This window comes from Quercus lobata, chromosome 6, assembly GCF_001633185.2.
Source record: "Quercus lobata isolate SW786 chromosome 6, ValleyOak3.0 Primary Assembly, whole genome shotgun sequence".
NCBI classification, from domain to species: domain Eukaryota; kingdom Viridiplantae; phylum Streptophyta; class Magnoliopsida; order Fagales; family Fagaceae; genus Quercus; species Quercus lobata.
The window spans coordinates 26,372,523-26,386,631 of record NC_044909.1 but is presented as its reverse complement, the minus strand read 5'-3'; the positions used below and the strand labels follow the sequence as shown (position 1 = coordinate 26,386,631).

General features: G+C 37.2%; 1 protein-coding gene across 2 annotated transcripts in view; it reads left to right on the top strand.

Annotated features, from left to right (window-relative positions):
• LOC115994786 (actin-related protein 2/3 complex subunit 4) overlaps positions 1–14,109 on the top strand; it is a 46,160-nt gene that overhangs the window by 2,888 nt on the left and 29,163 nt on the right. For both annotated transcript variants that reach the window (XM_031119049.1, XM_031119048.1), the window contains exon 3: positions 9,438–9,490. In XM_031119049.1, the coding sequence (XP_030974909.1) occupies positions 9,438–9,490 (53 nt within the window). The remainder of the gene's footprint in view (positions 1–9,437; positions 9,491–14,109) is intronic.

Genomic DNA, 14,109 nt, shown 5'->3' with positions numbered 1-14,109 from the left:
TGACATATTTGGGTATGCCCCTGGGTACCTCGTATAAGACAGCCTCTATTTGGAACCTTATTTTGGAAAGGATGGAGAAGAAGTTGTCGTGCTGGAAGCGTCTTTATTTATCAAAGGGTGGTAGGCTCACCTTGTTGAAAAGTACCCTCTCAGGTCTTCCAACTTATTATCTCTCTATTTACTGTTCCTAAAGCCGTGGCTATTAGATTCGAACATATTCTGAGGAATTTTTTGTGGGGTTCCTTAGAGGAGTGTTTCAAATACCCCTTAGTGGCTTGGGAGAAGGTGTGTTTCCCACTTGAGCAGCGTGGTTTGGGAATTCGGAAACTTGTGCCTTTTAATCAGGCTTTGTTAGGGAAATGGATTTTGAGATATGGCCATGAACCTACTCATCTTTGGCGGAGGGTTATTGCAATAAAATATGGGGAGGGGAAAGTGGGGTGGAGCACTAGAGTTTGTAGGAGGGCTTATAGGTGTGGGTTATGGCGAAGTATTAGTGAAGGGTGGGAGAGCTTTTCTAAGCATTTCACTTTTGTGATGAGAGATGGTTCTCATATTCTTTTTTGGCATGATAAGTGGATTGGGGATAACTCTTTAAAAACTCTTTATCCTCAGTTATTTTTGTGTTCAGCTAATAAAGAAGCTTCTATTTCTGATGTTTTGAGTCCTCAAGTGACTGGAAATGATAGAGTGTGGAACTTAAGATTTTATAGGGAATTCAACGAATGGGAGTTAGCAGCTTCTTACTCCTTTCTTCACTTGATCCAATCTCGAGTTTCTAGGGGTGGTGGAGGTTACAGTCTTTGTTGGAGCCTTAATGGAAGTGGGAAATTTGACACTCGGTCTTTTTATCATAAGATTCGAAATGTTACTCCTTCTAGTTTCTCTTGGAAGGGCATTTGGAAAGTAAAGGTTCCTAAAAGGGTGGCATTTTTTATGTGGACAGCAACCTATGGCCAGATTCTCACTTTGGATAATCTTATGCTTCGTGGTCGCCCCTTGGCAAATCGTTGTTGTATGTGCTTTTGTATCGAGAAATCTGTGGATCATCTTCTTATTTTTTGTTCGTTAGCTCATTCTATGTGGATGCATATGATTCAGCTATTTGGGATTGATTGGGTCATGCTAGGTTCGGTTGTAGACTTACTTTATTGTTGGCACCATTGGCTTGGGAAATATAATTCCAATATTTGGAATTTAGTACCAGGCTGTTTGATGTGGACTATTTGGACTGAACGTAATCGGCGTTCTTTTGAGGATTTTGAGAAATCAATGGCTCAATTGTTAGATTTGTGCCAGCAAACTCTCTTTGATTGATCTCGGTGTTGGGGTCTTTCAAATTGTTCTACTATTACTAATTTTCTTTTGTCTCTTAGAATAGGATGTTGATTCCTTTATTTCTTTTTGTCACTGTGGTTCTTTGTTCACTACCGTGAACTCTTTGTATCTTTTTTTCTCTTCTAGTAATAATATTTCTTTCTTACCTATAAAAAAAAAACTAAAACCATTCAAACTAGTTCTTGGAATTCATAAATCATAATGTGATCCTACAATGAAGTAAAAGCGACATAGAACATATTGTCCCATCTCAACACCATGGGGGATTATGTGCTCTTTTCTAGAAAGGCACCCTACATTACCAGGAAAAAAAAGGGGACCATGCAGATTATCTCTGGAGCCAAGCCCTATAATAATGTTTTTTTCCCCTTCCTTTTGAAAGTGCAATGAGTCCTAAAGCTGTCAAAAATTCAAAAGTTGAAATCACCTTGAAGGCAGATTCAGTTTTATTGATATGTTGGTAAAGCGTTGGCCGCGCTCTTAAGTGCAAAAGCCTCTTGGAGCTTTGGCACAAAGTGCAAGTATGTGTCTAATTGAAGTGAAGCGCACATTTTGAAAAAAATGTAATAAATTTGAAATTAATTATTAATTAAAAAATGTATCAATAAAGTGATAAATTAATCATATAAAATTGCAAGATAACATATTATATTATTCTCTTGTCCACCAAAATATACACGTATGATATTTGATAGCCATGATCAAAATGAAGACTCAATTTTGGTTGGTGGGGTTGTGAATTTGTGGTTTACTCCTCATGGGTGGGTCCAAAGGCTCCTGCTGATGCAGGAGGCAATGAGAAGATAGATTTATTATATTTTATTTGATTTTAAGTACCAAGGGCAATTTTATAATTTCATAATACTCTGGAATGGGCTATGCCAACTGTCTGTTAGATCTTCTTTTGGGTGTTATTTAAGTTTGGTTATTTAGTTGGGCTTAGTAGTAAAAGCCTAAGGAGTCCAAGTCCAAGTCTTATTAAGGTTTTAAGAAATCCTAGTTCAATAAGAATTAGGTATTAGTCTTTTATTTAAAGAGTTGTAGTACTTTCTATTGAGCTGATTGTTAATGAATGTTTTCAGAATTTAAGAGCTATGCTTTCTTTTATGGTTTGTGTGATGCAACCTTCTCCAAGGTGTGAAGCCAAAGAACCTTAGGTGTGGTGCTTAGGAAGTCTAGGTGTGATTCCTAGAATTTATGTATTTTCTTTAATTTTACCATTCACGGTTACTATTCACATCACTGTTCACAGCAATCTAAATCTTGTTTTCCACCTTTGTTTCATTCCGAAACCCTATTAATCCTTGTCTCCTTTGAAACCCCGATAGTCCCTATTATTTTCTAGCCTATTCCCCACCAAAACCTAACCCTAATTCTTCAAAACCCGAGCTATACCAGATTTGCCCCTAGTGTTCTAAATTAGATTTTGTAATTCCCCCTTGTCCTACGTCACCTGCCTTGGTGAGGTTTCACGTCATTAAAAAAAAAAGATCAAAATGAATACATGAAATACATAATTGAATCACAATATACCCCAAAATGCAAAGGCTAAAAAGCTCTAGACTATTAAGCAATCATTTCTATGCCTTACAAAAGCAATGCATTGCAATCCTAAAAGTATATAACCATCATCCTCACTAAGCACAAGGTCATTATCATTGTCATCACAAGATTTGTAACCCTCATCATCTTCCTCATCTACTTCATTTAAATTAATAGTCTCTCTCATGAAGAGTATGTTGTGAACTAGAACTTTAATTTTTTTGCCCTCCCTAGTGATCTCATTCTTGCTTGATGAGGATGAGTTGTATGTGGAGAAGGGTTCTGAGTGAGTTTTCTACTTCCTAGAATTTGTAAAAAGGTGGACAGGTGTACTTAGGTGCATGATATCATACCATAAAATTGACTTTTGTATAAAAAATCGATGGGGTATATTAACAAGATTAAGATATGAAGGCTAAATTTCACATTTACTTTAATTTTTTTTTCATTTGAGATCATTTGTACCAAAACTCATAGGCACTAGTATCCCAAATTAGCCATAATTGATGGCTGCTGTGATAGTTTGATGTCTTTATTGCTGGTAGTAACAGAACATTTGTTTACACAAGGTATTCTAGGAATGTCTTTTGAGGTTTAACCTTGTTTTTTCACTGATTTTGGCTCTTTATATCCTTGCCTCCGTTAAACAGATAGTGATAGTTTTGCTATAGAGTGGTGTTATATGTGTAAAAACTTTGGAGAGTCTGTGGATCACCTTTTGCTTCACTACAAACTTGTGGAATATGGTTTTCATCTTGTTTGGTGTTCAGTTGGTTATGCCTTTAGGAATATTGGATATGCTAGCTTCTTGGCAAGGTTGGTTTGGGTGCCATTGGAATAGAAGGATTTGGGAAGCAGTTCCTCATTGTTTTGTGTTGCTTATGGTGAGAGTGGAATGCTTGAAGTGATGGAGGAAATTGGTGAAAAGGAAGGTTTTTTTTAAAAAGCTAAGTTGCTTAGAGAAAAGAGAGAATGTACTAGCTCTACAAGAGACACTTTGGAATAATACCCCATAGGTAGAGATTTCTTGGATTCAAATTCAACTAGTTACAATGAGGGCAGCCTTGCTTATTTATAGTTTATATAAGCAAGCTATTGAGTTGGTTACAAGAACCTACCATGTGGCTGCCATGTGATGGCCATAGCTTAACAAAATTCTGGAACCAATTGATAAGCTATTGCACTTATCACTAACAATTTTATCAACTAACTTTCGTTTATAAGTGAATGGAACTACTTATCATACAACATAAGCCTTAGCAAATAGCTAGCTTTAAAAATGAATTGCATCAGGATTGTCTCTCTTTGGGACACACTTGTCCTCAAATGTGGCTAGTTGTAAGCTGATCTGGTGCATGATAGGGCAGCGCTAACAAGTGATGCACATTGAAATTTTTGGAGATGTGCATATGATCTGGTAGTTCCACTGATTTGCATTCTCATTAGTTGCTGTATCAAGCGATGCAGCCAGAGATTAAGGATTGTTGTTGCTTTGTGTCAAGGCTACAAGTGTAAGCAGCCATGTAAATGCTCTTGCATCCAACCTTCTTCATTTTGACCATTGGTTTGGGGCTAGCTTTCCCCTTCTTTGGTTGCAATGTGTAACAATCTCAAGGCTGCAAGTGTAAGCAGCCATGTAGATGTTCTTGCATCCAACCTTCTTCATTTTGACCATTGGTTTGGGGCTAACTTTCCCCTTCTTTGGTTGCAATGTGTAACAATCTCCTTTCTTGTATAAGTTGAATGTGTTGCTCCTTCCACCCGGAATGGTTTGATATGGACATGATCTTTCACACCCAAGTAAGAGATGGCAAGCATCCATGGTTGTCACATCACAAGAACATAATCTTGAAAGTGATTAATTAAGAACACTAAGCACTTTCTTGAATCTCTAATTTCACCTCCTTTCTTGAAGCAAAATAGTTTTTGTGGTTGGGGCTGGTCTTGATTCTTCGATTCAAGATTGTTAAAAACTTCTTGTGACACCATATCCTCGTAACTACTACTTCTAAGCCACTCGTCATTCTCCATTTCTTTATTTGGAACTTGCAAGACATTTGTTAATAATGATAAATCCTCTTCTTTCTTTATATGAGCATCTACTTCTTCCATGTACAAGGATTCTAATGTGGTTGTTGTTTAGGCTTAGAATTGATTAAGGGAAATGAGAGTTGCTTAGAACAAGGAACAAGGTGTGACAAAACCTTCTTAAGAGAAATCCATCTCTTGAAAATAGCACTAAGCTAATCTATGTAATTGCATTCAAAACGAATCACAAAGCAACTACAATCTGGTACTTATACTAGTTGTTTGGCATTGGCAGCCTCTAGATGCTTGACAAGTGTCTAAATCCTATTGGTTAATGCTTAAGCAATCATCTAACTAACTAACTAACTAACTAGTAACAAGAGGATTAGGATGCAACAGGGCATCAGGACTCCTCCCTCTTAAGAGGCAATTGACCTTAAGTGCTCTTGGTTGCCACAAGTTTTGTATAAATTTCTAGCTTCCTAGGATGATGCAATTGCCATTTATAATGAGTTTGCTGCTGTTGGTAGTGCACCAAAGGCTGCTACTTCTACACAGCGAAGTCCCACACAATTGAACCAACCTTCATCTTGACCGTTGGCTTGGGGTTTACTTTCCTCTTCTTTGGTAGCAAGTAGTAGGGCTGTACCGTCTTGTAGATAATATGTGTGCTACACCTTCTACCATGGATAGTTTGCCTATCACGTTGACATGGTCTTCCACTTGCAAGTAAGAGATGACAAACATTCATGGTCTTCTTATCATAAAGAACACAATCTTGAAAGCTATTGATTGATAAGAACCCTGAGCACCTTCTTGAAACTCTAACTGATCATACACGGACAGGTTCTTGATTGCATTCCGTCTCTTTATTGCTTTCAATTGGCAATATGCTATCCCTCACTTCTTCTTCTTCTTCTTCTTCATATTGATCATACATAGATGCATTCATTAGCATATCTTCCTTGGGTGCTTGCAAGGTATTATCAAAGATCACAGTTATACCTTCTTCTTCAATCCCTTCCATCATCAAGGATTTTCCTTTTGAGTGCATGGCTGACTTCCACTAGTTAGGGGCTTCATAGACTTGTCCCCCACAATTGTAACATTTGAAAATTCCATTGCTTGTGCTTTTTTTGCATGTAATGGCTGCATTTGATAAACCGGGTACTACATTAACAGAATAACACTTTGATGCATTTACTTTGTCCTTCTTGGTCTGCCAATAATCATTCTTATTTGGCCAAGATTGTTGCCAAGGACATGCACTTGCTGGTACATGGTTTCTTGAGGCTTCATATGGCAATGACTTCCTATGCAAGTTTGCATGTAGTTAAAAGGTGGGAATTTCTTTTGTAATTGTCTCTACATTTTGAACCATTCTTGTATGTTCCCTTTTTCCATTATCACTCTTTGGACATGCAATTGCTTCCACCAAACAAATGCCCTGCTCTTGAGTTTGTTTGCTACCAATTTCACCTTCTTGTAGTTTGGTACCTCATGGAAATCAAAGATTCTTTCCACTTGGTTAAGCTAGTCCGCAAATTCTTCTCGATTCAAGCTACCATAGAACTCAGGTAAGGTAACTCAACCTTGAAGTTGGATTCCCACTTTTGCTCATGATCCCTTGGTTCCAGAATAGGAATTTTCCTTCCATGTCTTATCCTTGGGTTATAAGCAAAAGGGTCCTCATAGTCAGTGTGTTTTTGAGAAGTGTCTCAATGCCACTTTTCTATGTTTGATCTCCAAGAAGGTCATTGCAATCAATATTACAGACTTTCGTACCATAAGTCTAATGGGTAGTCTTGATAAACTTTTGACTAAGGTGTTGTCACATAGACTTCACGGGGTTTTGGATTAGTTGATATCTTTTGGATAAGTTGATATTTGCTTCATAGAATTCTTTTGTTGGAGGGAGACAAATCCTAGATTAGGTTCTAATTGCCAATGAATGCTTGGATAGTAGATTGAAGAGTGGCATCCCCGATGTTATTGTTAAGCTGGACATTGAGAAGGCTTATGACCATGTGAACTGGAATGCCTTATTTTATCTTATGGAGATGATGGGTTTTGGGGCGAGGTGGAGGAGATGGATAAGGGCTTGTATTTCTACAGTTAGATTCTCAAGTCTTGTGAATGGATCTCCTGTGGGTTTTTTTTGGTAGTTTTTGTTGTATTTGCCAAGGGGATCCCTTGTTTCCATTGTTATTTTTCTTGGTTATGGAGGTGTTAAGCAGTTTGTTGAAGAGAACAGAAGATGGTGGTTTTCTTTATGGTTTTCAGGTAGGGTCTCATAGACATGGAGGTTTGAAAATTTCTCATCCTTTTGCTGATGACACTATTTTGTTTTGTGATGCTTTTAGAGAACAGTTATTGTACATACGGATGGTATTGTTTTCTTCGAAGCTATTACGGGCTTAAGAGTCAATGTTGGTAAGAGTGAGATTTTGCTGGTGGGTGAGCTTGGGAATTTGAATGTCTTGGCTTGTGCTTTATGTTGCAAGGTGGGTAACTTGCCCATGACTTATTGGGGCATGTTGCTTGGGGCCTATTATAAGGATTCATCAATATGGAACCCTATCATAGAAAGATGGAGAGGCAGCTATTTGGTTGGAAACGCCTATATCTGTTGAAATGTGGCAGACTTACTTTATTAAAGAGTACTATCTCTAGTCTTCTCACCTATTTTTTATCCCTGTTTACTATTCCCCAAGTAGTGGCAGCTAGACTAGAAAGGATTCAGAGGAATTTCCTTTGGTTGCTTGGGAGAAGGTTTGTTTGCTGTTGGAGGATGGTGGTTCAGGGATCCAGAGGGTTAGTTTGTTTAACCAAGCTTTACATGGGAAGTGAATATGGAGTTTTGGGAAGGAAAGTAATAGGTTATGGCATCAGGTTATAACAAACAAGTATGGTGAGGCTAGAGGAGGCTGGTGCACTAGAATTGTAAGAGGTGCTCATGGGTGTGGGTTGTGGAAGGGCATTAGATGAGCAGAGAAGTTCTTTGGACAAATAGTGTATAATGTGGGGGAGGGTCATTGTATTAGTTTCTGGCATGATCCTTGGTGCAGGCTTACTCCTTTAAAGGAGCTTTTTCTTGATCTGTTTGCTTGTTCTTTGTCTGAAGAAGCTTGGATTTCTGACCTCATTGTATCTACTTCAGAAGGGGGAAGTAGGAGCTGGAATTTTCAATTCTGTCGAGCTCCTTAGGATTGGGAGCGGGAAAATGTTTGTTCTTTAATTGAATCTCTTTATTCCTTTATGCCAAGGGGTGAGGGGGATGATAATTTAACGTTGAAGTTGACTAAGACGGGGGTGTTTGATGTGCGTTTTTACTATTAGTTGTTGTCTGGTCCTCTCATTGAGGTTTTTCCTTGGGAGTGTATTTGGTGTGCAAAGACCTAAACGAGTGTCTTTCTTTTTTATGGACAATAGTTAGGGATGAGATACTCACCATTGATAATCTAGTTAAGAGAGGTCAATTCTTGGTTAATAGGTGTTGTTTATGTTGTTGTGATGGGGAATCTGTGGATTATCTTTTACTCCACCACATGTTTTTTCATGCATTACGGAGTGCAATTTTTGAGGTATTCAAAATTCAGTGGGTAATGCCGAAGACAGTTAGCTCTCTCCTTTTTGCTTGGAGAAACTAGTTTGGAAAGCACTTGTCAACCATATGGAATATGGTCATGTTTAATGTTGTTTGTTTGGAAGGAATGTAGTACATGCATTTTTGAAGACAATGAGAGACCCTTAGATCTCTTAAAATCTCTTCTCCTCGGTACTTTGTTTCAGTGGGCTCATGTTTGGGGTTTTACGAATTGTATTTCCATTTCTGAATTCTTGTACTCTATTAGATTAAGTTTTTGAACTTGTTGTATCTTTTCTTGATCAGAATGTTCACCATTGTGAACGTGATGTTCAACATTTTTGAATTAAAATTTTATTACCTATAAAAAAAGGAAAATAGGACTAGGCTAATCTATATTCAAAACTAATCACAAAGTAACTACAATCTAGTACTTATACTAGTTGTTAGGCATTGGCAGCCTTCTAGATGCTTGACAAGTGTCTAAATCCTATTGGCTAATGCTTAAGCAATCATCGGACTAACTAACTAACCAACTAGTTACAAGAGGATTTGGATGCAACAACTTGAAATGCCCTGCATCACAAATTTTTGAAGACCGTGAAAGAATTATCCTAGAACTGAAGATGTCTTTTGTTACTTCCTTGTTTGGTGGCTGCCTTCGTTGGTTTTCTTTTCTTTTTCGTCTCTTTTAGATTTTATTGAACGTTGTACTCTATAAACATGATTGGTGGTCTCTGGTATACTCCACTCTTTTTCAATAAATTACTGTATTAAAAAAAAAAAAAAAAAACAGATAGTGATAGTTTTCCTTGATTCATGGGAACATGCTTTCTTGAATTTAATGCTTTGGGCCTTTGTAAACCTTTTTCTTTAACCCAATTCTCTTTAACATGAATTTAATGTCTGATTGATCTTAACTTTGTCTAAATGGTGGTTGCAGAACTTCCCTTGTCAAGAAGTTGAAAGGCATAACAAGCCAGAGGTTGAACTAAAGTATGTTCTCTTGTTTCCATTTAATCTTAAATACTCTTTCTTGTTTTGCTCCTTTTAGAATAGGTTATGTTTGTAATAAGGAAATGTTTAGCTATTGGCAAGTTGACGACAGATGAAAAATACATAGAAAGTAAACACCATGTAAACATTGCCTAGACGGTTGCAAATCTTTTTAGCATTCTATTTGCCTTTACAGAACCATGGAAGCATTGCTTACCTTAAGCTAATTATTTGAGTTAACTGGAAAACTTTGAGTTTCTGAAGCAAATTATTCAGGACTTGGGACATTTCTCTAGTTCAAATTTGACTCCTTTTACTATTTGCTTCAGAAGTTGGTCCTGCCTTGTGAGTTGAAGCCATATTGTTGGTATAATAGAAAATACTTTTTTCAATAGGTTACAAACACACCAGGTGGGTCTTGAACCCATGTCCTCACCTTCCACCTTGCACTTACAAGGAGTAGAGGTGCCATTTCAATTAGAGCTCTTTGGGATATATAATAAAATACATCACTTCAGAATCTCAAAAGCAAAGCCCCAGGCCCATCCACATTCAAGAGGACTTTCTAATCTAAGAAAGTGTTCATAGTAACCATTTGGGTCCTTTAGTAACTTGATTTTAAGTCTTATTATATTTAGTAGGAATTGTGGTCCACAAATTTCAAAATTTTGAAACTAGTAATGTGCTTACCATAGGACCAACCAGTCAATTTCAAAGAAATTTGGGTGGTGGAAAGGTTTTGCAGCAATATATAATGATTGGAATTTCTTATAAATAAGGTTCTACAATGATATTTACTTATAAAAAAAAAGAAGGTTCTACAACGATATTTTTTATTTATCTTATTCAGCAGTGTTTATCTAAATCTGAATTTGACAGCTTTACTGGCTTTATTTTGAATTATGGTTCATAAAATCCCTTTCTATAGTTCTTATTTTCTTTGATTCTTGTTTTTCCCCTTTTTTCTTTTCCTTTAATGTCTCCACTATTACTTACACTTTTGATGGTTTACTCAATAACCACATTTCAAAACACCAAAACAGGGTTTGAAACCACCTGTGTATTTGACCTGTCCCCACTTTTAAAAGAAGATGACTTATTAAATAAAGGTTTAATATTATTCTATTGATTTCTTGGTCCAAAATCTAATCTGGTCCAAAACTACCCTGAGATATTATTAGAGTCTAATTGGAACCCTGCTTGCTGATTGGCATCACACACCACACACACCCACACATATTACAGCCATCCACATGCATATAAAAATTCATTCTATTGTATCTACATGTACTGATGGGGTTTGTTTAGTTCTGGTCCCTTAGTTTTGAAAAGTTCTAATTTAATCCTCTGTCTATTTTCTGTCCATTTCTCTTGCGTTTTTGCTGTCTTAAAATATGGGGTACCTCACCATTCTATTAATCACATGAGCAATCTAGGAATGGAGAAATAGACAAAAGGACTACATTGTTACATTTAAAAAAATTTGAGGGACGACCAAGATCCTTGTAGCTCAGTGAGATCAGAGTTATTGTAACAATTGAGAAATTGAAAAAAAGAAAAATTGAGGGATCAAAAATGCAATTCATAATATAGGACAAACTAGAACAATGCTACAATAAAATTGGAGAATGGAAAAATAAAAGATCGAGAACCTAGGGGGTGACTGGGTTTTGGGGTGAAATGGAGGGGGTGGATTAAGGCTTGTGTCACTTCTGTTCGTTTTTCAGTTCTAGTAAATGGATCCCTTGAAGGTTTTTTTTGGAAGCTCTCGTGGTTTGAGACAAGGTGATTTTTCTTGCTCTTGTTTCTTTTGATAATGGAGGTTTTAAGCAGAATTTTGAGGAAGACAGAGAGTAATCTTATTCGGGATTTTCATGTGGGAGCAGTGAATTCTGTTGGTGTGCATGTTTCCCATTTGTTGTTTGCTGATGACACTATTTTATTTTGTGATACTTCTAGGGAACAACTGTTGTCCACAAGGTTGGCTTTGTCTTGTTTCCAAGCTTTTACGGGGTTGAAGGTTAATGTTGGGAAAAATGAGATTGTCCCTATTGGGGATGTTAATAATCTAGAAGTTCTGTCTAATATTCTTCATTGTAGAGTGGGCAGTTTGCCTATGAAATATTTGGGGATACCATAGGGAACTTCGTTTAAGATAGCTTCGATTTGGAATCCTATTTTGGAGAAAATGGAGAAGAAATTATCGAAGGTGGAAGCATCTCTATTTATCTGGGGGTGGTAGGCTCACATTATTGAAAAGTACTCTCTCAAGTCTCCCAATGTATTTTTTTATGTCTTTTTACTATTCCTAAAGTTGTGGCTACTAGATTGGAAAGTATTTAGAGGAATTTTCTTTGGGGGTCTTCCAAGGGGAGTTTCAAGTATCCTTTGGTGGTTTGGGAAAAGGTGTGTTTACCCATTGAGTTGGGCGGTTTGGGGATAAAAAGTGTGGTGTCTTTTAATCAAGCTTTATTAGGAAAATGGCTGTGGAGGTATGGTCATGAAGTTACCCATCTTTGGCGGAGGGTTATCTCCACAAAACATGGCGAGGGTCAAGGGGGGTGGAGTACTAAAGCATGCAGGAGAGCTCATGGATGTGGTCTTTGGCGAAGCATTCATGAAGGGTGGGAGAGCTTTTCTAAGCATTTGTCTTTTGTAGTGGGTGAAGGTACTCGTATCCGTTTTTGGCATCGTATCCGTTTTTGGCATGATAGGTGGATTGGTGATAATACCCTAAAATTTCACTATCTTGACCTCTACTTGTGTTCAGCTAACAAGGATGCTTGTATTTCTAAGGTGTTGTGGCTTTCGGAGTCGAGTACTGTTAGAGTTTGGGATATAAGGTTTTATAGAGAATTTGAAGATTGGGAGCTAGTTGCATCTTATACTCTCCTTGAGTTTGTCCAATCTCGTATTCCTCGGGGTGAAAGGAGTGATAATCTTTGTTGGCGGCTCAAAGGAGATGGTAAGTTTGACACCCGGTCTTTCTATCATGCGATTCAGGGAACTCAGGATTCTTTGTTTCCTTGGAAGGGTATGTGGAAGCCAAAGGTTCCTAAGCGAGTGGCCTTTTTGTGGACAGCTGTTCATGGTTGGATTCTTACTTTGGATAATCTCATGATTAGGGGCCGCTCTTTTGCAAATCGGTGTTGTATGTGTCATTGTGATGGGGAGTTGATGGATCACCTTCTTCTCCATTGTCCTGTTACATATACCATATAGACTTTAATGCTTCAAGCTTTTGGTATTCATTGGGTTATGCCAGGAACAGTGGCTGGATTGTTATTTTGTTGGCATCAATGGCTTGGGAATAATACTTCAAATATTTGGAATTTGATTCTAGGTTGCTTGATGTGGATTGCTTTGTTGGAATGAAATCGTCGTTCCTTTGAGGACACTAAGAAGACTTTGGAAAAGTTAAAGGTTTTATGTCAGCGTAGTCTATTTGAGTGGTCTCGTTGTTGGGGTTATATTGATTGTTCTTCTCTCTCTCAGTTTATGTTTTCTCTTAGATTAGTTTTTTGATTTCTCTCTTCTTTGTTTTTTGATTTATCCTTCTCTTGTTGTTCATCATCATGAACAATTTGTATTTTTACTTTCTATTTTCATTAATAATATTTCTTTGATTACCTATAAAAAAGAAAAAAAGAAAAAAAAAGAGAACCTAGGAGTCATCACCTATGCATGCAAAAACCTTTAGGAGTCAGCACCAGACAATTGGGACAATTTCAAGAGAAATCTTATTCATCATCAAAATAATTCCTCCTCCATAGAAGTACTATACTTTGCTTATATACACTACTAAACTCTCATTTTAACTAACATTTTTTTTTTTTTTTTGATAAGTAATAAAAATATATTAAAAAAGAAGAAGGGTGTCACCTGATTATACATGAAGTAAGTGCATAAAGTACAAAAGTCCATGAAACCATGGATTGAAAAAAAAGAACAAAAGCCTAAAAGTGCAACCCAGTCCATTAGAGTCTTAAGAAAGAATAGTTTAAGATCTGAAATTGATCTCTCTAAATCCTCAAAATGCCAGTTATTCCTCTCCTGCCAAATGCACCACATCAAACAATGGGGCACAGCCATCCAAATAGCACCATTCTGATGCCTCCCAAACTTTCCTTGCTAACAAGCCACTAGCTCCACCACCATTTTCGGCAGAATCTAATGAATGCCAAACAAAGTAAACATCATAGACTACAAATCAAAAGCAAGAGGGCAATGGATAAGGAGGTGGTCTACTAATTCTCCATTTCTTTCACACATATAACACCAATCCAAAGTCAAAATCTTCCGTTTCCTAAGATTATTAATAGTAAAAATATTCCCTAAAGTTGCAGCCCAAACAAAAAAAGCAACTCTAGAAGGGACCTTAGGCTTCCAAACAGTCTTTCAAGGGAAAGACTGATCGATGCTTTTTGTCAGAACATGGTAATAAGAACAAACCACAAAACCTCTTTGCATAGTAGGTTCCCAACACATCTTATAGTCTCCAATTCCTCTCAAAGAGGCTCCATAAATTCTAGACATGAAATTGTAAAAGGATTCCAATTCCCAATCTTCACTGTCTCTTCTAAAGTTTAAATCCCAGAAAAGAACACCATTTGGGAACT